The sequence below is a fragment of the Corvus brachyrhynchos genome, unplaced genomic scaffold (assembly GCF_000691975.1).
Source record: "Corvus brachyrhynchos isolate BGI_N302 unplaced genomic scaffold, ASM69197v1 scaffold1, whole genome shotgun sequence".
NCBI classification, from domain to species: domain Eukaryota; kingdom Metazoa; phylum Chordata; class Aves; order Passeriformes; family Corvidae; genus Corvus; species Corvus brachyrhynchos.
Window position 1 is genome coordinate 11134232 of NW_008237222.1, and position 24703 is coordinate 11158934.

Sequence of the window (24703 nt, forward strand, 5' to 3'; positions counted from 1 at the left end):
AGGAATGACCTGCTTTTCTGAAGACCAGTTCTCATTGGTGGATTTATTACACATTAGATAGGAAAAATCAAAAAGAAAAACCCCAAGCAAACCCAAATGTTTGAAGATAGTTCCACTGTATGGCATAGAGTCCACAGTTGAATGGTTTTTTAAATCAGTAGAATAACCATGGAACTTTTCATAGGGGTGTACGTTCAAATGGTCTCTTCTGCAGCAGGTCTTCATGGTTCAGAACAGCGACTTTCATGTTTAAAAAATAAAGGTGAAAGTGTTAAGGTCTTTTAAGATGGTTGCTCAAGTTTCCCATCCCAATTTCATTTTGTTATGTTTTTTACTAAGGATCATAATAGATTTCAGGTGGAGTTTGTCCTCAGTTTGTTAGGGTGGGGTGTTTTCATTGCTGCTTGGGTCATGTCAGTGTTCATCTCAAGTTGCCAATTTGCTGAGGCCCAGAACTGTTCTCTCTCCAGGCAGAAGTCTCACAGTTGTCATGGTATTAGTTCTCCAGGCAAACTCAGTAATGTTTCTTTCAGTTTAAGCACAGAAGACCTGTCTTGAAGAGAAAAACCCCAGACCACACAGTGTGTAGTACTTGAAGCATGGTTATATGGCTATCAGTTCTTAAACTCTGTATGGTGATTGTGGCTAACATTGAATCACCATTTACTTGTGGTATCATTTTTTTTTTACAAATTCCTGTACTTAGGAGAGGGTAAGATATTGCTGTCTTAGAACTGTTATATAAAAAGCAGTATTAAAAAAGTTATGTTTCATCAGTGAAAAAGATATTATATATACAAAATTAAATTGTTTCTCAGCAGGTACATGAATACTAGCAGCTGTTTCTTTACTTCTGGTTTGTTCCTTTGTGGTTTTTAAGTAAAATTCTTAATTTTAGGTTAATGATTTCTTACTAATACAATGGGGTTTGTACTGAATTACAGAGGGTTATTACATGAATCCTACCATTTGAATTTTTTGTGCCTCCCTCCTTATTTATAAGCACTATTTTAAAATTGCTACTTTCTTCTTTTAACATTTTAACTTTTTGAAATTCCAGTTGTTTCTTTGAAAACCGGATAGAAGTGGGAAGGTTATGTTGCTCTAGCAGGAATCTGCTTGCACTAGGATCTGTTCCCTAGCAGCTTGGGGTTTCTTCCAGCGTTGGTCAAATCACACACAGCTATGGATGTCTCACTTGTGACATGTTTGTGCCAGAGGGAAGCCACTCAGCCTTTGTACAGAGTTGCTGTGGCAGAATGCTATATATATGAATTTTTCTGGGGAATATATTTAGAAACTTGACCAAAAGTATTTTAAATGACAGTTAATATTCTGAAAGGATGGTGCTATCAGGTTCTGGTTTTGTTTGTGTTTAGTAGTGCAAAGTAGATCCTTGTGCAGTGATCACCTTTCACTGTTGCATTACAGAGTCCAGGTAAAATAATTTTTCCTGTTGCAGAATGTGGCTTTAGGAGAACTCTGTTTTTTAGTGCATTATTAAACTGTCATAGTAAGCTGTCCAGCTTTTGGGGCTTTGTTTTTTAGTGTTAGAATAACTTAATTTGTATTCCTTGACACTTTGAGACAATCTGGGGCTTGGAACACATTGAAATGTGGCACAGAGATAAGATGCTGTTCTGCCTGCTTCTGCTTCACTGCTGTGTGAGATTGTTAGAACCTTTCCAAAGAAAGGGAGCTGTAACTGCAGTCAAGTATTTAGGCTGTAGCCTTTATTTTGAAGTAATTATTGCCTTTGTAAAAAGAATAATAGAGTTCTGTCTAGCTACTGTATTTCTTAGAGAAATAACAACATAAAAAGAAGGTTTTACTGCCTGTATGTAAGTATCTATTTCACGATAATACCTGGTGAAACCCTTTTGAAGTGGAAAGCATTTCCACTTTTGATTTCATTATGCTGTGGGTTTTTTAGCTAAATTGTTTAATTGTAACTTGCAGAATTGTTGTTTACCACAGCCTTGTCCAGGTTTTCCCCTTCTACACCTCCAGACCTGTTCTTTTGTTTTTCATGGTCAAACCAACTGCAGACCTCTGAGCAGAAGCTCACGCTGGCACTGAAGGGTCTTTATCCTGTATTACCCAGTGACAATGGGGACTAACTCCTGCCAAGAGACTGCAGAGTGTAGTATCACACTGAAAGGTTATCATGGTGCTAAAACCAGATTTATTTTAATTGCTAAGTGGTAGAAATATAATGGTCTTCCTGTCAATAAATGGCTTATTTTGTACTGTGGCTCCAGTAGACTTCAAGAGGAACAACAATTCAATATGAATAAGGCATATTTTTTCAGTATTGTAAAAAATTCTTAGGTTTACAGGTAGAATTGGCAGTTGTAATGCAAACTGCAAAAATCCAGTTTTTTAAATTAAGAGAAAAACATATAGAGTTGTATACATCCTTTACACTGATGGTGGTTTACACATAGAAGCAATGTTTCTCGGAGCTCCTTCCAGTAAAACAGCAGTTGCATAAACACAAAATATCTTCAATTTACTAATACTAAAAAATATTAATTCTATTAATACTTAAAGTATGCAGTTCACATTTTAGAGAAGTTAGGTTTCCGAATACTGTTGTCATAATCTCCTGCTGGTCTTTCCCTTTCTCTATTGAAGTAAGTTACTTTTGGTTATTTTTGTGCCTAGGTACTTCATTGTCTCAGTGTGAATCAAGTGATTCAACTTCTATACCAATAAGTAAGTGTAAATATTTGGATATGCCTACAGCCAAACACAGGGAAAAGGTAATGTCAGTGTGCTTTCTCCTATGGAATAAATCTGAAAGTAATGTTTTGTTGTGGCTTTGGGGTGGGTTTTTTGTTTGTTTGGTGTTGTTATTGTTGTTTTTTAAAAGGAAACCTCTGTTGCTGTTTTAAACGCTGTACAGAACTCGAGTTTTTTACAAAACCATTGCATAAAATTTCTTAGAGGAATAAATGTTGCTGTTAAATTTTCTGTTTATAGGCATTCATGTAGAATATGTACGTGAGTGTGTGCCCATATTCTTTTCTGTGATCTTCTAATGTGTTTTAGGATTCCAGTTATCTCCAGATGCCTACAAGATGATAGAAAAGATGGCACAGTGTTTTGGAGAAACTTGCTTTGTGGCTTGGAAGCTGTTGTTACTTCAAATCTGTTTAAAACCCTGTTTTGAGTTGTTTTGTAGACTTACGAGTTTTCTTGAAAAATTGTTTCAGATAGTGTCTCTGATACAGAACAATTCAGTTGTGATTGTAGAAGGAGCGACTGGCAGTGGAAAGAGCACACAGATTCCACAATATATTTTGGATTATTGCATGAGCCAGTCTATGCCCTGCAACATTGCTGTTACCCAGCCTCGGAAAATTAGTGCCAGCAGCCTTGCCAGGTGGATTAGCAAGGAGCGATCATGGACACTAGGTGGATTTGTAGGATACCAGGTATGAGAAACCTTCAAATTGTGTTTTAAAATGCATTAAAACGTACTGTGTATTCTTTCTTGATTGCTTGTAAGCAAATCTAGCATACTAAAGGAACATTAGAGAGTCTGCTTTTTAAGTGGAGTTGCTATTTTTTATCTGTCTCCTGCTAAATGCTTGTAATCAACTTGTAAATTTGAACAGATATAAATCCTGGTGGCACTCCCAACAGAAATATTTGTCTGCATTGGACACATCTACATTATTAATCACTGGAATTGTTGTAGGAGAACTGTATTCTGTCATTTTTCCTTTGAACTCCTTGAATAACACACTTTATCTATCTGACTTCACTACATTTACCTGTCAGCTTTGTCAAAACTTTCATGCATTTATGATTAGGTTGTTTTGTGAACATCCTGTTGTTCCTTTCTAACGTGTGGAAAAACTCGAACTAGTGTTTTTCTCTTAAATCTGTCTCCTCTTTTTGCTTTGTTGAACTCAGCTTCAAGATCGGGTCTGTCCCTCTGTTTGTAAACTTGATGCCACTTTCCTCTTTTGTCACAGGTCCTGGTGCTTTGATCAGCTCCTTGTCAGTACCCACACTAAGCTGTGGGAATGGTGGTTTCATTGTTAGTTGGGCCACAACTCTCTGGATGAGCTGCTCTGGTTCCTCAGGCCAGTGCGTTCGCACTGGTGTTGACAGTGGGAGGGATGTTCCTGAAGAGTTGTCTGCTTCTGGAGTCCTCTACTGGGAGGAATATTTGCTGGGTTTTTCTTCCTCTGTGCTTCATTCTGTTTCTTGTTGTTTCTTCCTTTCTTTCTTCCACTTAAGGTAATATGTATATGTTTGCTGACATGCATATAGAGCTTTCTTCTTCTTCATGGGTCTGCAACTTCAGGTTACTTCCTAATGTGCTACATGTGGTGCCATTTATGTGTGTTAGGTGTTCTTTGTTACCCTTAAATCTGATTTTTGTACAGTTTTCAGATCTGGGGGGTTTGATTTTTAACTGACTGTGATAGTTGTTCATTGCATGGGCTCTTCAGCATCAGGCTTCTGCTTCATCTGTTACCCATATCTGCTTTCTTCTGTGCCACATCTTACACACGACAGCAATAACCAAAACAGCAGTGTGTTATCAACATTATCCTCCTACTAAATCGCAAAACCATAGCACTGTACCAGCTACTAAGAAGAAATTAGCTCTATCCCAGTGAAAACAAGGACAGTTATGTATAATGTTTTTTTCAAAGTAGTTTCTGTATAAAGCTTTTGTTGTGATTTTTGATGCTTTGAATTAGTCATAAAATTGCTAAATTGAGTCATTAGGCTAGTGAGTGTCCAAGACATATAAAGTGGTGCTTCCAGACTGTCTTCAGGACAGTGTATGTGGATGTGCTGTGTTTGTTTCACCAGCACTTGTGTGAGCTGAGCAGAAACAGAGTGAAATGGTGGAGCACAGATATGTCTACTAGGCTGATGTAAAGCTGCGCATGAAAAAATGGTCACAGCTCTTCCTGCCTTGGGCAGGTTGCACGTGAGAGAGCTAAAATTACAGAAGTACTTTAGAATTCAAAAATCTACTATTTAACATAGGGTTGTAGAACTTTCCTCTCAGGAATATGTTGCCTGGTCTCAGTGATAACTTAAACCTCTTCCCTTTTCCTGTCCTGTAAATAGCTACATTTTGGCTAAATCTTCTTCTTGCTCTTTATATCGGTGGCGAGAATCGTGTATGGTTGTACCTTTAGAAGCCTTTGAAGAATTTTCTGTCCAAAGTCCCCAGTAAAGGATTTTGATACTTCACAAAACTTCGGAGTTTTAAATTTTCTAAAAATTTACCCCTAAGAAAAACCATTTAATTGGTTCTGGTAATAACACTTCTGTACAGAGACTTGTGCAGGTTTGAGTAAGTAATTTGATGGGTTTGCACTGTGTTTCATTTTGGGAGTTCTTTCAGGTGCATGGTTCTGTAACTCCATTAAATACCTGTTTCCAGCTAGTATGTATTTTTCTTACTGCTATTAGTTAAGTTTAGAGAACGTTTCAACGAAGGAGACGAGGTTGCTGTATATGACAACTGGAGTTCTTCTTCAGCGAATAGTTTCTGCCAGGAGCCTCACTCAGTTCACACATATTTTCATTGATGAAGTAAGTTGTTGGAAGTAAGTTTTAATTTTCATATTAAGAAAGCCTTCTCTTTTGTCTCTTACCATACAAGAAAAGAGAAATGCAGACATTTTCTTTTAAAGATGTTTCATATAAGTTGTCTAAGGTAACTGAAATAGGCTTGTCAGCGTTCCTTTGAGAAACAAGTTTAGAACTGAGGGTGGGGGGAGGGTTTTTGGGAGTGCTTAACTTTTGATACAAGTGCCTTGAAATGTTTTTTGAAATCCATCTTGTGGAATTCAGGAACCTGTCCAGCTAGGCCTGTCAGGGGGAGGCAGCTAGTTTTCACTTACTTGGATATTACAAAGTCTGTTCTTCAGGTGTGTCCTGAAAAATATCTCTGTGAAAGTTCTGTCTCCTGGCTGTAGGTACAGTTCACTCATGTGGATTTCATTATTGTTGCTGTCACTTCACTAAAAAGCTAAAGAAAATACACTTGTAATTTGTGTATTTTTACATATGTATATACTTATTTTATGTGGAAAGCAATATTTGACTGTTAATCATATTCAGATGTGAAATTTTGCGGTCACAAATCAGGAATGTAAATCACATGGAAGATGTGTGACATCTTGGGGTGTAGTGATACTGAAGAGGACTTGGTGGGTTTGGGATTTTTGAGGGGAGGGCTTTGGAGGGGGGTTGTTTGGTTGGGGTTGGTTTTGGTTGTTTTTGGGGGGTTTTTTTTTGTGTTTTGTTTTAGTTTGTATTTTTTTATAAATGCTGTTTTTCTTTTTTATCTTATTACTGGTATTGTAGCTGAGAGCTACTTTAATTCTTGGATATTTGAGGATCAGGAAGACAGTACTTAGTGTACCATTAGACTATTACAGTAACAAGACTGTCATGACTGCACTTTAAATAGTACATTGGAAATCTGGAAAAGATTAGGCAAGTAGTTACATTTTTGTATGAAGAAATTTAGTACTTCGTTTAAACAGGCAGAAGAACAAAAAAACCTCAAGGCCTGAAGAATCGTATCAGTGGTCTTGGAAAAGATTTGAGCACTCCAGAGTATTAGCAGAGTGTTGGAAACCATAATGTTTCCTTTAATAAGGAAATGCAGGTTAAATGTAGATTCAAAAGTTGAACCATAGAAGGTGTATACACTGAGAGCATTATTATTCCTTTAGTTTTAAAATTTATTAATTACATGCAAAAATTAATGAGTGAGGTTTTCTGGCCCCTTACGTAGGAGAATGGGTTTATGCAGAGGTTTTTAAAACTTTGTTTTCTTGGGTGCTGTAATTTGAACTGATGCTATTGGCTTGTACCACTGGTTTCAGCAGCATTCATCTGTGAAGACTGTATGTGTGTTCTGCTTCCCCAGCCAGAATTCTAGTCCCTCCTGTTGCCATATGCCAGCTTTTCACTCCACACCTACTACAGAGATTCTGATCTTGTGCCCACAGTCACTGTTTTTAACAATTGAATGTTCTCCATGACAGAATTGCAGGTCTCATCTCTCTTAGAGTACTGCAGACATTTAGGAACATACTTAAAGAAACTAGGACCAAAAGTCTTGACATCTTACAATGAGACCTTACTGGTAGCCTGAAAACTACCTTAGCTAAGTTTGGTTTTGTAATGGGACAGTATTGAGTATAAGTCTTATCTTTATATTATGTTAGAAATGGCTAATTAGTTTGCAGGAGATGAATATTGACTTGGGAAGGCTGAACTCCAGAAAAAGGTGCTGCACTTAAAATATTTAAACTGTAATTCAAGAAAGGGTTATGGTCATCATGGGTAGTGTTGGGAAGAAGCATTGCTGAACTCTAAGGAGAAGTCAGAAGGCTGAGGCGCTAGGATCTATAAAGAATTGGGTATAAATTAATGTTTTAGAAAGCAGTTGTGTATTTGGATCATAGCTGGCAGCCATTGGGAATGAGGCACATCTGTTTGATTTGCTTAGTTTTCAGACAAACCAAAACAGTCCCTGGATCATTTGGGATCTTACCAGTACAGTTGATTTACCCAGCATCTGTATCATGACTTAATCTGTCACTATCAGCTCTAGTAGAAGCAGTGGCTAGAGCTCAGGATTGATTCTCTAGTCATTATTCTAGATTTTCATAAATTAATAGTGACATGATTTTCACAAAGGGTGCTGTAGTCATCCGAAGACTGTTCTTGGGATTTCAAGGTGTTATTAACGTGCCTAGGCTCAAAAGGTATGCTTTCTTTTATGAAAACATACTGTTATTCCAAGTTAGTAAAATAAGGCATAAAATTGAGTAGAAAGAGATTATCCACGATTTAATTTTCATTAATTCATCCTCCTCTTTTTGACAATGTCTTCCAGGTGCATGAGCGTACAGAAGAAATTGATTTCTTGCTCTTGGTGACCCGTAAACTGTTGTGTACAAACTCACAGTCTGTAAAGGTGGGTTCAAACTGAATTCTGCTATTTTTTCTTGCAAGAAAATTTTTGCATGTCTTTTATCTATGAGGGTCCTATTTCTAAAGAATTTGCAACCAATTACTATGTTACTACTTTTTACTAAAATATTATTTAGTTTGCCACTCCTCATAAGTAAGCAAGCTAAGGGGCATTCTTTTCCTGGCTGCTGTAATGTGTTCTGAGAGACTTCTTTTTTTTCCCCTCATGTTAAAATGCATTAGTTTCTAAAGCCTGCTTAAGGCTAAAAACTGCACGATGGATATTTGACTAGAATTACATATTGGGTATTGAGGGCAGTGCTTATCCTTGGTTAAAATGGTAGCATTAACTCTTGGAAATGAGCCTTTTTGTTCAAGTGGGACAACATATTTGAAGAAATAGTAAAAGACCAGAAATGCTGTACTGCAACTTCTGGGTAGAACTGGTAGTAAAACATGGCTGAGGTTTTTTTCTGCATGTTCGGCAGTTCTGCTTTGTACTAAAGCAAAGTTTGCAGACATTTAGCATGGCGTGTTTAGTCTTTGGGGTCCCAAAGTAATGAACTCTTGAAATGTAAGAAACGAAATACACATGATGGAGTTAGCTGCACAGAAAGATACTGAGTTAGTCTATTTGGGACTGCAGATATTTTGTGAGACTACATGTCTCTTAAGTGCTTCAGTTGTTTAATGTAAATTTTTCTGTTCAAAATAGAGTCTAGGTTGGGTGGTTTTGTTGCCATTGGAAGGGAATGTGTGTTTTGATGTGCAGTCCATCACATTGATCCAAACTCGGTCTTTAGATCTTCCAAACATGCTGTCACTGAAAGTGTCCTTTCATTTTGCTTAGGGCCTGGCATAGGGCTGTGGACTTCACATCTTTCACTTTTTATCCCTTTTCATGCTGATTTAGATTTTAGAGAAAACTCTTGTCTTTAAATTCAGAGACAGTAATGTGAAACTATTCAGCCTTTTTTAGCACTTGGCTCTGCCTACTGAGAAGAGCAATAATTTGATCAAACTGAATTGGTGAGAAGTTTGCCCTTGATGCTGATTATCCGGTTGGTTTCAATGGCAGGGATCCCTACAGGCCCTGTCATCTTTTCTGTTAGAAAACATTTTTCCATTTGAGGTTCCTGAAAAATTGTTCATTTTCCTCTATAGTTCGTTTCAATCTCAAAATTGTCACTGAAAAATTTTATTCTCTTTATATTATTCTCTGCAGTTGTTTCTGCAGATGACAGTTTTTTAATATCCTACAAACCTGAGAGAGGCTTGTATTTGAGAGAGCTGGGGGGATGTCCCTTCGAGTTTTCTTCATGTCGAAGAAGGGTGAACTCTTGATCTCACTTGCTGGCCCTTAGCAGAGTGGAATGGGCTGTTCAGTTTGAATTTATATACTAAGCCCAGTGTCTCCTACTTCTTGCCTTTTCTGTAGAGAAAGGGAGCTTTGATGTGGCAAATTCATTTAGAAAATGTAAGGTTCTCCTCCAATCCTCCCTGGATTCATGAAACAAGAGTATAAGGATCCCTATTTAAGAGAGGAAACAAAGCATTTTTAACTCAGGGTGGTATGAAATACATGTGAGCTGTTTGTTTCCTGGTTTGATTGTTGCAGACCTCAGAAGTCACAGGTGATTCAACATTACATCAACTAACAGGAGTTAGTTGAGTGATTCTGATGTACTGAGGACAAGATCTACGTGCTGAACTATCTAAACTATTAAACTATGCTGGATTTTCTGGCAGATGGCTGCTGCAGATTATTATTTTTAGGTCACAGAGCAGACACTGGATTGTTCTGAGCTTGATCTGACTGGGATAGGGTTGTTGAAAGAGAACCTGTTAAAGAGTGTCTCTCTTGGGTCAGACCAAATAGTGTAGTTTCCACAGTGACTAGTAACAGTTTTTGGTATCATCCTAGTGGGTCTTGGGACATATCCATGCTGTACAAGTGGTTTTGGACTGCTTGATCTTGAACTGTCTTCTTTGATTACCCTCTGTTCTGATGTGTTCATGTGCTGTGTTGGTGGTATGTGCTTGTTGAATTTCTGCTTTAGGAGTAAATAAAACTCCTGGTTCAGTTATGTGATCCTTCAGGCACTCTGTTAAGAATCTGTCATTTCTTTCTACTTTGGAAGGATTCCATGCAGATTAGAGTCGAGATTACAAAGATTGTCTAGAAGGGGTAGGAGTTTTCCTTGCCTGTAACTGCAGATTTAGATTGGATTTTGTTTTGATAGCCTTCATGGGAGGTTAGATTTAGCCCATTAGACTGACATAGGTGAGCCACTGTCTGTTGAGCCATGAGGCAGTCCATGCTGTAGCGGGACAGGTTTCATATATTTGCAGAATTACATCCTTTCAAATTTCTTCTTTCAGGATCATGTTAGAAAAATTCATGGTTTAGCCTGCCCTCTCCATGTGTTTCTTGTGCTTTACATGTGCTTTGGAGCTGAGCACAGTGGTACAATGCCCACTTCATTAGTTTCCCTTCCTAGCATTTTGTACGGGGGATAGTCCTGTGTTTTATGGCATTTCTGGTTTGGGTGGTGATATCTTTATCAAGATTACTGTATGTTTTTGGTTGAACTTTAACCATGTTGCCTGCCCTAGGTTTCTAGCCTGAGCCATTCTCTTACAGGTGCTTACCTTTCTCCACATGCTAGCTAGGGTACATTAAGCCTTTAGTTTGATTATCTTCAATATAGTTAGGTCGCATACCTGTAGTAACCAGAATTAGACCATTTAGCATGAAGAGGAAGTGGAGATTCCCATGTAGCAGGATGATTTGTGTTAAAATTAATGCTTTACATTTGCTGTACATTTTTTTTTAACAGATAATATTGATGTCTGCTTCCATCAACTCTAAAGAATTAGCTGATTACTTTGCCCTTCCAGTTCATAATGGTCTGAATCCAGTCTGTGTATTTAAGGTGGAAGGCAGACCTTTCGCAGTTGAAGAATATTATCTTGATGACTTGAAGGAAAATTTTGACTTCCAGGTATTGTAAATACAACTTCATTTCTTTGGACGTAATAAGAAATTGGAGCAGTCAATTGACAACTGTGTAATAAAATGACATATAACCACTTTTATATTGCAATTCTAGGTAAGAATTAATAGATGAGGATGAAACAAGAGTCTTCTTATGAGCAAACTAGTTCCCTTCACATAACAGAAATGTTTCAATAGTATGAGGCATTTTGTTTGATAGTTTGCATTCAAGATGAACAATGTTAAAGTGTGTGCAGAAAGTAACATAAAAAGACTTAGAGATCTCTTTGAATATAGCAGACAAAATCAGGGAATATTTCCTGGGTTGGTTCATGTTCATTATGTAAAAAGGCAGAAAGTGGTGTGAAATGAAGAGAAAACAAGCATTTATGATTAGAACTTCAATGTTACCAAGTTGGCTTCTCTATCAGCTGAGGCTTTCCTATTTTTCTTTTTTCTTTATTTTTTTTTTTAGTAGAGCCAGAGATATTATACAGTAGTTTTGAACCTATTTCTGTTGTAACCATGGAGGCCACCATGGCAAATGTGTAATTTTGAGTAACGAAAATGTGTTAGAATAACAGATACCTCTCAGTTCCCTGGTGCGCTGTGCTGGAGTGCTGCTTCTCTGATGCCTCAGGAGGAGGGTAGATACTGGCTGAAGATGTGTTTGCTTTATCAATCTTTAGCTTATAAGCTGCACCGAATGTATTTTGTATATTTCTGTTTGTAAGGCTCCTGACATTGTAGCAAGTATTTATGTAGACATCAGATAATAAAGGAATGAATGTAAATATGAGTTAATCTGTTTTCTGTGGTTTTGTAATAGGAGTTTGTTTTACATTTGAAAAACAGCTGTGTAGGAATTCACTTGAGTGAACTCTTTCAGTATTATGGTTCAAGGCAAAGTAAACAGGTTAAAGCAGAGTAGAACAAATGCACTCAGGCCTGTATTATGATACCCAGTCTAAAAATAACTGGGACGTGAGTGTATAATTATTGGTCAGTTTTGATAATTCAAAACACTATTAGAATGTTATTACAATGAAGAAGATGGGGTATGCACTTAAAAAGCAGCAGTGGGTGAACACAATGTTATTATTTAGCTTTCATCCATCAATTCTGCAGAAAATAAAATAGCAAAATAAAATAGGTAGTTGGAGAAACCAGAAGAAAATAATTGCTTCTGCTGTACACAGCACAGGCCAACTGGTTATGCCTCAACACAGGCAAGCTGAAATAAAAGGCTGTTAACTGTTGAAGTTTTAATGCAAACAAAAAAATAAACTCAATGCTTGTGGCAGTTGGCCCATCAGTATTTTTACATTAGTATGGCAGCTCAGACAGATAATATGGAAGAGATTATGTAATACATGGGGTTTTTTTAAAAGATTTTTGATGATCACAACAAAAAGATAACCAGGAAATTGAGTAAGAAGCTTAGTTCAGTCAAGTTGGATTTGTCATAGCTGCACTTGGAGCTGAATGTCAACTTGCACACCTTTCACCCCAGAGACCACGAACAAAGGAACTGCTTTCAATACTTAGGCCTTTTTATATGTTTTATTTTCTCTGTGTTTTTTATTCAAAGTTTTCATTTGATTCTTTATCTTGTGTTGTCCTATCTATAGCCATTCTGTTTCTCAGCAGGATGGGGGGAGTATGTTTGTCCAAGATGTTTCTTGTGCCTTAGGGCAACAATAGAAGCACATAAGTGCTCTTGATTTTCTTTTTTTAATATATATTAAAAAAGGATGAAATTGAATTCTAAAGCACTGATTCTTAGTCTTGGTCTTGTTTCTTATGGTGCTGTGTGTGAAGATTATCTCTAAATACTAGTTACAATTAAAAAATTAAAATGTGAAAGGTCTAAGATGATTTGTGTAACATCCTAATAAAATGAAAGTGGAATGTGAATGTTAAGGCAGTTAATGAGTTAACGCTGCCATATGGAGGCAGGAGCACATCTTTCATCATGCTAAAATCTAAATCAGTTAGATAACTGCCTGAGGTACAGGCTTCAGACTTTAGTTCCTGATGTTTTATTTTCATCTTTAAAAGCCTGTAAAATTTACATAAAAGAACATAGCAGTTAAAAGTAAATGCAGTCTTTGGTCTTTAGATAAGCAGAATTTTTCTAAGTTTCCTTTTGATTTTAAAATTAATAACTATAAAACCAGATTACGTAAATCTTAAACTCATTTATTAAAGCATCTCAGTCAAAATCAGTTAAGTCCTTTTTAACTGTCTCTGGGCTGTGAGGTGTGCACCTTTGTCCCTTTTCAAAAAATCTTAAAATAATTTGATGTTACTTTATAAGTGTAGAATCCTTTTGTGAATCCTGCAGACCTCTTGGCTTTAATACATCACTCATTTCTGCATGGGATAATGTTTTAAAACTGTGCTTGAAAATAAGAATTTTGGAGAGTCATTTTGACTTGAATAATTTGTCAATTCATTGATGCCGTTGTGATTTGGAAGATGAATAAAAGTGTCAGTCATCATTTTTTCTTCTGTATGCCTGTTTGCAGTAAACCCTCTGCTGTGGCTAGACAGACATCTAGCTGAATCAAAGATAAAGCTTTCTACTTGAATTACTTCATTTGTAGGAAAGAATACAAATAAGAGGGGAAGAAGGGAGAAACATTTTTCAGTGTAGCACTGGCTTACCCTTGCCCAGATACTGGGTCATTTATAGTTGTGCTGTTTAATTTGTGAGTGTTGGCTTACAAAAAGTAGTTTATTTTTCTTTTGGTGTAATGGACTTCGTAAGCACGTTGTTCTGGATGTTTAACAGAATTGTGATTCCGTCCTACCAGCAACCTCTAACCCCCAAGAATCATTGAAACACAGGTTTCATGAAAAATGCATGAAGGCTCTATCTATAGGCAATTTTAAAGCTACTTGTGTAAATGCTTGCCTGTTGTTCTGGATGGTATTGGAGATATGAAATGCAAATTTAAAAAATGAAGCAAAGTGCAAAAATGCAATCCATTTTTGGCTTGCAAGGGTGAAAACTCCTTCATATCCATAGAACTGGAGTCTGAGTCCTGATGGAAGGTAGTGAGCTGCTGTCAAAAGCTGTTCTGATTATGTTGTATTACTTCAGTCAGGTTTGACTGGGCTTTTGGATTTGCTGTTTGTCACATTGTTACCTTTTATTAGGAGTGATGTGGAAGCCTTGTCGTGTTAAAGAATACTAAAGGTACAATCAGTAGCAAAATTGAAAAGACAAATTGGACAGTTATTTAAGCAGGGATAATATAAAACAAAAAAATCTTATGTTCAAGCAGACCAGAAGAGGTAACTTTCTTAGCAGTTTCACATATACTGGGGCAAAAATAACTGTGAAGAAAACAACTGAGTATTTTTGAGGTTTCTTATGGGCTAATGAAACTGAGAACTGAGGTTGCAGTAGCAAATGCTGATCTGAATCAGTGTTGCCAGACTGGTGCTAGGAGCAGTGCTTTTGTGATTGTTATGAGCTCCTTTACAAAGGGAAACCGGTAGAAGAATAACTGATTTCATTTTAATAGTTTAGATAGTTCAGTTGTCTGTGATTTTAGCTCTCTGAAACACTTGGTCCAGTAAAGAGTTTGTACTACCATGAGGAGAAGCTCTGAGAATGAAAGGTGAGCAGTGATTAAAAGCCATTTTGCCCACCAGGGAAAAATGTGTAATACTATAGACCTTTTTCAAAGCAGGTCTAGTTTATTAAGAGTTTTACTTTAAAAGTGGAAAGTTATTAAGTTACTGTCTTTGCTCTGAGTACTTGATAGTTTGTGTTCTTAAATACTAAAGCCTTGAGTTTGTACAGAATGCAAGGAAACAGTGTAGACAGAATCATCATGGTTCTGTTGAGCACAACAGAAGAGTAATTCTTTGACAGGGTATGACCAAAACCACAAGACCCATTAAGTGGAAAAACAATTTAAATGAGAGGTATATGATTTGTGTGTGGGCAGGTAGAGAGAGCTGCGTAATAGTAGCTGTGAGAAGCACTGCAATGTCCTTGTCCCCATTCCTCCTTGTCATCCTGTTCCCACTGGTTGTGATGAGTCCCATGTGCTTGACACTTCAGAATAAGGAGTATGTCCTGCAAACAGCTGGAGGGTGGCTTAGTCCTTAAGTAGGTAAATAGCAGAAGTATTTCTTTAGCATTAAAATGATAGGATGCTCGAAGAAAGATGTCTATTTAGAAGGTAATGAGTGTATCAGATGAAGTTACTTCTTTGTACAAGCTTCTGTACTGGATCAATTTTAATTGCAAGCACTTGACAAATTGAAATATATATGTGAACTTCAGTCTTTTAGCCTGTTACACTAAGTTAACCTCATTACCTTCTCCACACAGCTTCATCCTCAGAGCCTTGGGGAACCAGTGATAGAACAGAAAATGTATCAAGTCGCAGTGTCTCTGATTCAGTCATTTGATGAGTTAGAAAAGAGGAGCAATAGGTAAGATATAGTTCAAGATCTGGAATCAGTGACTCTTGGGAAAATGAGAAGCTAATTAAGCAACAGCAGCAGTCCATGATTATTAGTGGAAACTTAATTTTACTTGCATCTCTGCCTTTATTTTATATATTTGTTTGATTTGTACCCTCTGTTCTTAAAGTGCACATCCTGCCCTGGAGTGTGACTATTAAAGGTAGCCATGTCATATGGAAACTATATTCTTTCTGTAGACCAGAGCTGAGGAGTATTTATGTCAAGAATTAAACCAGAGCTACTATTTTATATTAAAGCCTAAAACATACATTATTTCATGGAAAAAAAGGATAAATACTAGGCATTAATTTTCACTGTCTGTTTAATGCCTTAACGTAATTTGAAATAAGAAAATACTGGATTTTGCTGATCTGTGTTTTGTAAATTGATGTTTAGTATCTGAAAATGTAATAAAGGTGCTTCTACAGCTTTTGTTTAACAGTGAGTGTGTATTAAAAGTTACCTGATTATGGCTAACTCCATTGCAGAATGAGAATGTTTCTTTTTGTCATAGTTTTGAAGAAAAAAACTAAACCTAATGCCCTGGTTCTAGTGTTTATCTACTGAATTTTTCAGAAGGCATAGTTGCAAATAATGGTTGAAATTTCACTTCCTTAGGAGGTTTAAATAATGCATGTTACAAAAAGTGTGCACTTCTGCTTGTTCTTCCAGAATGAAATAACTTGGGATAATGAAGCAGAATGAGATTGTAAAATTAATGAAGCTGTGTTTTCTTAGGGAGAAAAAGAGCTTGAGTGGCACATTAGAACATGGCAGCGTGCTTGTGTTTCTACCAGGTGAATACTTGTCTTAATAACTTTCTTTTTTGTTATTTGTCATCTAATGAGCTTTCTTCTGGCACTTCTTCCAGGGATTTATTAAACACATACTTAAATGAGGTTCATTGGTCTCTTTGGGCGTTTTTTCTTGGAAACTTTTTTAATTGTGGCAGTAACTGCAAAAGTTGTGAGTCAAAAATCAAGTTTTTATGTATTTTTAAAATAATAAAATTAGTTCTGTAGTTAATCTGTAGAAATGGAGTTGCTCAGTTTTTTGATGCAATTATTTGTTATTGTAGGAAGTTCCTAGGATTCTTTTAGAGATGTTTCCTTATCCGCATATAGTGCGGTCTTTATTTAGATTGTTACTGTAAAAGTTCAGATTCACTTTTTTCTTTCCATGTACCTTGGTTGGTGTAGTTGGCATGCTCATAATCACGTGTGATGACATAGCAATTAATGATCAAAAAGCTGGCTACACATAGTTAGAGTCTTCTGTAAAGAATAAAACCTAAGTTGTCTTGCATAAAAATTATTGTAGGCTTTTGTTTTGACTGTCATTCTTATTTGAACCTATTAGCTGGATTTTAGAGGCAGTGTAACTAGCCTGCAGAGTAGTTTTCCTGAACATCACAAATCTGTTACCTGGTGGTTTCAGGTATTCTTTTACTTCATAAGCTGAAAATTTGTTAGTTGAAAACTTTGAAAAGACTTGGTTATGTTCAGAGTCACCTTGAATTCCAGAGCAGCTGTTTCCTTGGACACAGCAAAGTCTGTCCCTACCAGGACTTTCTTACTCTGTAAAGTGTTTATGGATATCGTTTCTCTGCTGTGTTGAGCTCAGGAATAGGCAGGCCAGGGCTAGAGCTGGAAGTACAGCACACCAGCTCCAAGATACACTGCACTTGCAGAGTAGCTTTCAGTGGCGAGTGTTCCCCATCAGCTGAAAAGTATTAGAGCTGCCTTTCCTAGAATCACCTTCTCTATAAAATTAATGGGTAGAAGGAATTATTTCATTGTGTCAGTGTAAGGCCCATTCCAGTTTGTGATTAATAGTCTAGGGAGACCATCTCTGTTGCCTCTGGCCTCTGGTATTGGTGTTTGTCTGGTGTGTTTTCAGACTTCCTCAGGCCCTCTGGGTCTTCGTTTCAATCTGAAATTACTCTTTAGCACTTTCAAATCCTAAGTCTTTATCTTTCACTTTGAGGTGTTTTGTTTTGGGTTGTTTGTGGGTTTTGTTTGTTTGTTTTTTGTTTTTGTTTACTGTGCTGCTATCCCTGATGGCTTATAACTGCAAGTTATACACTGATTTTTATTTTGTTTAAATAAATTTGGTAAATTTGTGGAAACCTGTGCAGGTAGTGCTTCCTGAATGAGCTGGTACACTCAAGTTTGTGTTTTATTTGTTCAGTGTTTGACCTTGTGTGGTTTTAAACTGGATACTTAAGACTGATCCTGAACACAGGGTTAGCAAATACCCCTTGAAATTTTCCTCGCAAATGTTTTTATACAGTACTGGAGAAAAGGGGAGGAGAGCCCTCAGTTTACAAGATGGCAGCTGAGACAGAGCTTTGGGTTATTTTTACACATTTAACATCCACATTTAGGATGTTGATTTGAGATGCTTAGATTTTTTGAGTGCTAAGGATTACATAGCATTTTGAACATTAAAAATAACACTTCCACGGACTTGTCGAGTTAAGTGTGCAGCAGCAGCCAGAAACAGCAGTGCTCTGCTGAGGATGCTGTTAAGTGATTTTTGCCCACTGTCTTTGCGGAACTCAGTGATGGGGCAAAATCTGCTTCCAGAAGGAGTTGCAGCTGTCTGAAGCAGGATGCCGTGTTTTCCCTTGTAATTGCCTGTCTTGTTCACTGATTATTTTTTTTTGTAATGCTGCCAAGTCTTATTCTTTATAGATAACTACCCTTCAGTATTCAACTCTCCTTTTTTCCCAGAGCTTGTCTCTGTAGGTAACAGGTGGTAGAAAGTGCTATGTTACACTGTAATTTTCTTAACATACATCTTCATAGGCATGAATATGTTCCAAGTGATCTAATTTTCTGTTGTACTTGTGTTGATCTCTTTTTGTCTGTTCTATATTTTCTTTTGCACTTCTCCATGCCCTGCTCTCCTTATTGTCCTTGTATGTTTGCCAGACAAAATTTGTTACTAGTTCCTGTTTCATTCCAGACCTTTTTTTCCTATTGGGATCCTTGTGTTCTGTAGGTGTCATGGTCAGTCAACTCTTGTCGTTTTAAACACTGGTCAGCAGATACTGCCTGCTGTGGCTAGTCAGTAATTACTAGGCTGATCAATAATTACTGTTAACAGTGATGATGCACAGTCTGCTCTGCCAAACGTGAATCAAACCTTTTAGTTCTTTTTAATCATAAAAACAACCTCCAAGAAAGTCCAGGGTTGGACAGATTTTTGAAAATGGGGCTTTTGGAATTGAAGTCTCAATAAGAAGTAAACCAAGCTGCTCAGAAAGGTTTGTGTCTGTGGAGGTATTCAGGAAGATAGAAAAGTCCCTTAGTCATAAGATTTCCTCTGGCAGATGAGAAATGCATGCCCCAGAAAATGGGCACTGGAATGGCCAAAGGTGAGGTGGCTAAGACAGAAATAGCTTTTTTTTTTTTTTTTTTCCTCCCCCCTTGGCCCTGCTCTTTGAAAGAACTTGTTTTGGTGGAAATACCCAATTTTAGCCTAAAGCAGACAGATTCTCAGCATGTGGTGAGCACTGTCAGTTGTGAGAAACTGAAACAAGGGGTAATAATGGGATATTGTCAAATGGCCTTTAAATCTGGTGTTGCACTTTCACTTTATTAAGTGTAAAATCAATGCCAAATGGTTCTTGAAAAATTGACTCACTGGGTTTCAGTGACTTACTACATTTGCTGTTCAACTGTTCTACCATTTTATTATGTGGCATAAAAGAGGTAATAATGACAAGCAATTAATAATTGAAATAGATGATTTAGAATTATTCCTGATGACTAAAATGAAAAATAAACTCATGATTACTTTTTCCCTAGGTTTAGGTGAAATAAGATACATGCACTCGTGCCTCTCACAGAAGTATAAAAGGTAAGTTAGACGAAATTTGTTTCAGTTCAGTTAAATCTGAACATGAGTCTTTCAGCTGTTTGAGTTCTAAGTACATAATAAGGTTTAGCACAGAAGTGTAATCAGCTTCAGTATTCTTGCATCAGTAAATATTTCACGAATGTATTTTCTTTAGGTGGCAAGTGTACCCATTTCACGCATGTGCAACGTTGGAGGAACAAAGTAAAGTATTTTCAGCTACAGTTCCTGGCTACAGAAAAGTAAATATTTTAAAACCATTACTTTTTTAAAGTATGTGAAACCTTTGCTAGAGTAGTAATAGCAAATAGTAATGTGTTTAAGTAATATTAGCTGTTCTAGCTCAAACCATTTTGTGAGGACAAAGCACTTTTGTTTTTCAGTGTGTAAACTGATGGAGTTTCTTACCAAGCTGTTGTTTTAACTGGTATTGACACCTCAAGAGAAGTGCAGTAACTGGAAGTTACCCTTAAACTATTGCATGATGCTGTTTTTATCCTTCAGAATGGTTTGAGCATGTTGATTCTTGCACCTGCATGACAGGGGAGTGCTGCTGGTGGCACTGAATAGCAAAGTAGTCCCCCAGTACGGGAGACTCTGACCCACTTTGTATCGCAGGTTTTGGCTGCTGCCTTGATTTTCTTCATCTGTCATCACTAAGAGGGTATTGCTGCTAATAGTGTGATGTTTTTGTACAGAAAAAGCACCAGGAAATATTTCCATTCTTCCTTGATACTGTCCTATGCTATACTACTTTATTATGCTTTTTTTTGAGCTCAGAACAAGAAAACACCAGGTTTTTTGTACTGTATTGCCTTGTGTGGTATTGCTTTTTTTAATATGCAGAGCAGAAATGCTGTGTTGCCATTACATTTATATTTCTCATAGCAAATTGGATTTTTCATGTAGAAACATTAATGTGAGTAATTTTTTGTTTATGCATTCATTGCTTATTTTTTGCTTCAAAACTCAGGTTATTTTAGCTACCAACATAGCTGAGAGCTCTGTAACAGTTCCTGATGTTAAGTATGGTAAGTTGTCTAAATCTTGTGATTCTGTATACACTGTATTTGTAATATTTTCCATACTTGTGCTTGTTTAGGTCTCAGTGATGTGTTACTGTTCAAAGCACTGCTGTTGGAGTGTTGAATTCTTTCTTTCACAACAGAGAAATCTGAATATATGAACAAATACAGCTACTGAGTGGGAGGTTGGTTTAAATCTTCACTAAGGGGTAATTTTAAATGCAGTAACAAGCAGAGCCAGACCTGATGTCACAAGTTAAGCTTTTTAATCACATTCTGACTATGTTTTGAAATAATTGCATCAGTTTAAGTAAATTTTGATACAGAGTTTCTAAATGCAGAAATAATTGCCTTTTAATGATTGTCATCTACAATGATTTATTATATTTATGGTAAAATCTATTAGCACTTTGTTTGGTATTCAGAATATCCTGTGTCTGATTGTTTATAAATCTGATGTTCTCCTTATTGCTATCCAAGTTGTTTAGACTTTACTTTTCTGATAATACAGATTATTCTTGTGTATTTCTTTCCACTGCCATGAGGAATTTTTTTTTTCTTCCTTGCAGTGATAGATTTCTGCTTAACTAAAATTTTGTTTTGTGATAAGGAAACTAATTACCAAAGTTTGAGACTTTGCTGGGCATCTAAAACAAACTGTAATCAAAGAAAAGGTAAGATTACAATAGGTAATGCAAAGGAATTTTAGAAGCTGACCTTCAAGAAAAATTCTTTGTTGCTTTTTATTGTATTAATAGTAAAAAGAACAGATTATTTTGGCCATTAATACTTGATAAATCTTCACCATGTCAGGATATAAAAATGTGATTAAACAACTATGAGTGAATGTTTTTTTTCCCTCAAGTATATTTTCAGAGGCATGTTTTGTATTTTATTGAAAAGTATAAAAAATTTTCAGACCATGGATTCTTTGTTATTTAATAGCAATTTTTTTGTCACGGGCCACTTTAAAAAGGAGAGGTCAGTACTGCTAGGTATTTATTAACTGCTTGTGAGTTTCAGCAGTAAAAAAACTTTCATGTGTATATGTCACTCTTAAATGAGTTGAAATATCCACAGCAGTGTTTCTAGTTTACACCAGTGTTCACAGCACAAGGATAAATAAGATTTCCTATTGGCTTTTCAAGTAAGACAGTCCGCTTAAATATCAAAATCTTTTTAGCTTCAGTCAAAAATAGTACTAAATAAATTAATAGCAGTGACATCTTCAGATACAAAAGTACTGTTATTTTAAGTATTATGAAGTCTTCACAGTTACAGCCGGGTGCCAGGTGCCCACCAAACTGCTCTATCACTCCCCTCTCCTCAAACTGGACAGGGGGAGAAAAATGGTGGCAGAAGGCTCAAGGTTTGAGATGAAGACAGGGAGATCATTAAGCAGTTACCATCACAGGCAAAACAGACTCAGCTTGGGGAAATAAGTTTAATTTTATTACCAAACAAACCAGTCTGGGGTAATGAGAAATAAAGCCAAGTCTTAAACACCTTCCCCCCACTCATTCCCAGGCTTGGATTCACTCCCAGTTTCTCTACCTCCTCCTCCCTAGTGGTACAGGGGGATGGAAAATGGAGATTTTGGCCAGTTATCACACATTCTCTCTGCTGCTGCTTCCTCCTCACACTCTTGCATTGTCAGATCTGGTTGAAGTTTCCAGCAGCTTCTCACAGAAGCCACCCCTATAGCCACCCCCTTTCAAGACCTCACTGTGAACCCCAGTATACAGATTTATTTCTATTTGGTTCAGGGTCAGCATAGGTCGCAGCAACCGGGCAATGTACAACCAGTAGAAGTAGCATTTCGTGTAGAAGACTGGGACTTGTTATGCATGTTACTTTACAATATGGCCTGATTCTCTAGTGGAGTATCCCACAGAGAAGAGTGCCCTTTAGTTGGTTGGAGTGAATGGTGTTTGGATTTGTGAAGATAGACTTCTGAATCATTGTGTGTTCTGTAAATAGTAGATCATAAAGATGTTTTGCTGTTTATCATTGTATCTTAGAAGTAGTTTATATTGAAGATTATTTTCTAGCTATAGAGTCAAATTGGAAATGCCTGTTCAACTGAGAAAAATGGCAGTTGATTTGGGGGCAGTTATGCGAAAGAGGTATTTGAGTGAAATACTTATGTAAGTCTTTTGTTAGTTACTGCTCCTGTGAAAGCAAAATGTTTTTGTCCTACCCTTATGTGTCCGCTGGGCCTGTCTGCTGCAAGAGAGCAGAACACAGCTCAGCCTGCAGCATCAGCTGTCGTGTGCTGCTCAGCTGCCCAGAGGGTTTGTAGATGGATGCGTTTGGAAAAAACTTGGGCACTTCACAAATTGGTGATTTGTTCTTCTATGCGAAGGTCGTGCTGGACGTGTTTCCAAAGGGTATTGTTACAGGCTTGTACACAAGGCCTTCTGGGCAGACTGTATTCCAGAGAAGTCAGAACCTGAGCTGCTGGTAAGGCTTTTGGGTTTAGGGTTAGGTTTTCTTTAATGCATGTAGTCATAGCAGAGAAGCTTTGCTTTGCTTTACTTTCCCTGAAGACAATTGGAATAGTTACTAATTGCTATAGCAATGACTAGAATTGAACGTGATAACTAATTGACAAAGGTCATTCCACATAGTTGCCTTATAGAAAGAGATGCATTATAGCAGTAAAATTAATGTGGAGTAAAAATAAGCAATCTACTTAAAAGGAAAAAAAACCTAGTTGTACAACAATTAGTTTCAGATTTTGCTAAATTGTAAACTTTAATGTATTTTTTAATGTAAAACACTTTGTCACACTTCCCATGGGGGGAAAGTAACAATAATCTTGTCTTCCCTTCAGCATTGTCCATTGGGAGCTACAGTCTTAAAATTAAAGAAGCTTGATATAGGGGAACCAAAAGCCTTGCTGGCGACAGCTCTTTCCCCCCCCAGTGTGGGTGACATTGAACGTACAATAGTTCAGCTGAAAGAGGTAGGCTTCCTTTTAGTGTTGTTAAAATCAAGGTAATAGGAACATACTGCAGAAGTGGTTTTCTATGTAGTTAAAGTAGTAGTAACCTTAACTGGAACCTCAAATATAAACTCTGTCTAGATAGTCTTTCACACCTTGGTCTGTTGTTGGGTTACCATCCTCTTGAGCATTATTTCTGTAGTTACATCTTAAAAAGAGATTATAATTTCATCAGAGAGTAATGATACTATTTGAGGACTAGCATCTGTGGTGAGAAAGAATAGAAAAATAGACAAAAAATAACTTGAACTCTCTAAGCGACAGTGTTTATGAATAAGTAATAAATCACACTCTTACCCTGTATTATTATTTTAGAGGTCAGCCTGAAGATACCCTTCTCACCTGTACAAGGAAGATTGTGATTTTGATTTTCATTTATGAAGTTGATAAGGAGTAGAATCTTCATTGCATTAAAATGTTTTCCTTTCCAAAGTGCATAAGAAATAATATTTGCATCATTTGTAGCTTGTTTTTATATCCAGTATATGTAGTAGCTTTGGTTTCAAAAGTACCAGGCTTTAAAAATTGTTTGAGGTTTACTTAGTCAGCTTTTACAAGTGAACACATTTTAATTTCCCTAGCTGGGAGCAATTACAGCCTGTGTGCAAACAGAAGAAAATCTGCATGATGGTGAGCTGACTTTCTTAGGAACGGTGTTGACACAGTTGCCAGTGGACCTGCATCTTGGAAAATTGATAATCCTTGGGCATGTCTTTGGTTGCTTGGAGGAATGCCTTATTATAGGTAACTGAAAGAAGGAACATGTGGGAACACTTTTCTAAAACCAAATGATTTGCAGGTTTTAATTTTGATTTATTTTTGTTGCAGCTGCAGCACTGTCTTTGCGGAATTTTTTTACAGTACCTTTCAAAAAGCACGTTGATGCATACAGGTAGTACCCCAGATGTTTTATAACTTCCTAACTGCATTTGAGAGCAGAGGGCAAAGTTGATCACTTAATATAATTTTGTGTGTCATGAGTCTAATTTTCTGTTAAAGTGCCAAGCAGTGCAAAAAGAAGCTTTTCCAGGTAGCTGATACTGGAATGTATTTATTTGGGAACATAAATCACAGAGCTAACTCATCCTTTCCTGAGCACAAGGCCTGATTCTTCAGCATTGCCTTTCTCATGTGAACATGTGGCAGTGTCTATTAAAACGGTTTTTAAAATAGCAAGGACAATATTTATTATTATCCTGCTCATACAATGCATCTCCTTCAGCAAGGAGATGTGAAGAAGACCAAGTTATTACAATAAGTGTATTGATCATGTTTATTAAAGGCATGGAGGGTGTTAATGATGTAGCATTCTGAGCTGTGTAATACAGGCAGTATTTGAAAAAA

At 36.9% G+C, this 24703-nt stretch overlaps 1 protein-coding gene across 4 annotated transcripts in view; it reads left to right on the top strand.

Annotated features, from left to right (window-relative positions):
- Nucleotides 1-24703, top strand: part of TDRD9 (tudor domain containing 9) — a 70003-nt gene that overhangs the window by 22367 nt on the left and 22933 nt on the right. For 2 of the 4 annotated variants that reach the window (XM_017729143.1, XM_017729141.1), the window contains exons 3-17: nt 2668-2765; nt 3219-3440; nt 5452-5574; nt 7898-7978; nt 10815-10979; nt 15327-15430; nt 16202-16260; nt 19279-19330; nt 19485-19569; nt 20301-20358; nt 20922-21026; nt 22718-22815; nt 23189-23320; nt 23941-24103; nt 24188-24251. In XM_017729143.1, the coding sequence (XP_017584632.1) occupies nt 2739-2765; nt 3219-3440; nt 5452-5574; nt 7898-7978; nt 10815-10979; nt 15327-15430; nt 16202-16260; nt 19279-19330; nt 19485-19569; nt 20301-20358; nt 20922-21026; nt 22718-22815; nt 23189-23320; nt 23941-24103; nt 24188-24251 (1538 nt within the window). In that variant the 5' untranslated portion in view covers nt 2668-2738. Of the gene's footprint in view, nt 1-2667; nt 2766-3218; nt 3441-5451; nt 5575-7897; nt 7979-10814; nt 10980-15326; nt 15431-16135; nt 16261-19278; nt 19331-19484; nt 19570-20300; nt 20359-20921; nt 21027-22717; nt 22816-23188; nt 23321-23940; nt 24104-24187; nt 24252-24703 lie in introns of those variants that run through there. The other 2 variants (XM_017729142.1, XM_017729144.1) reach the window with 2 other exon arrangements.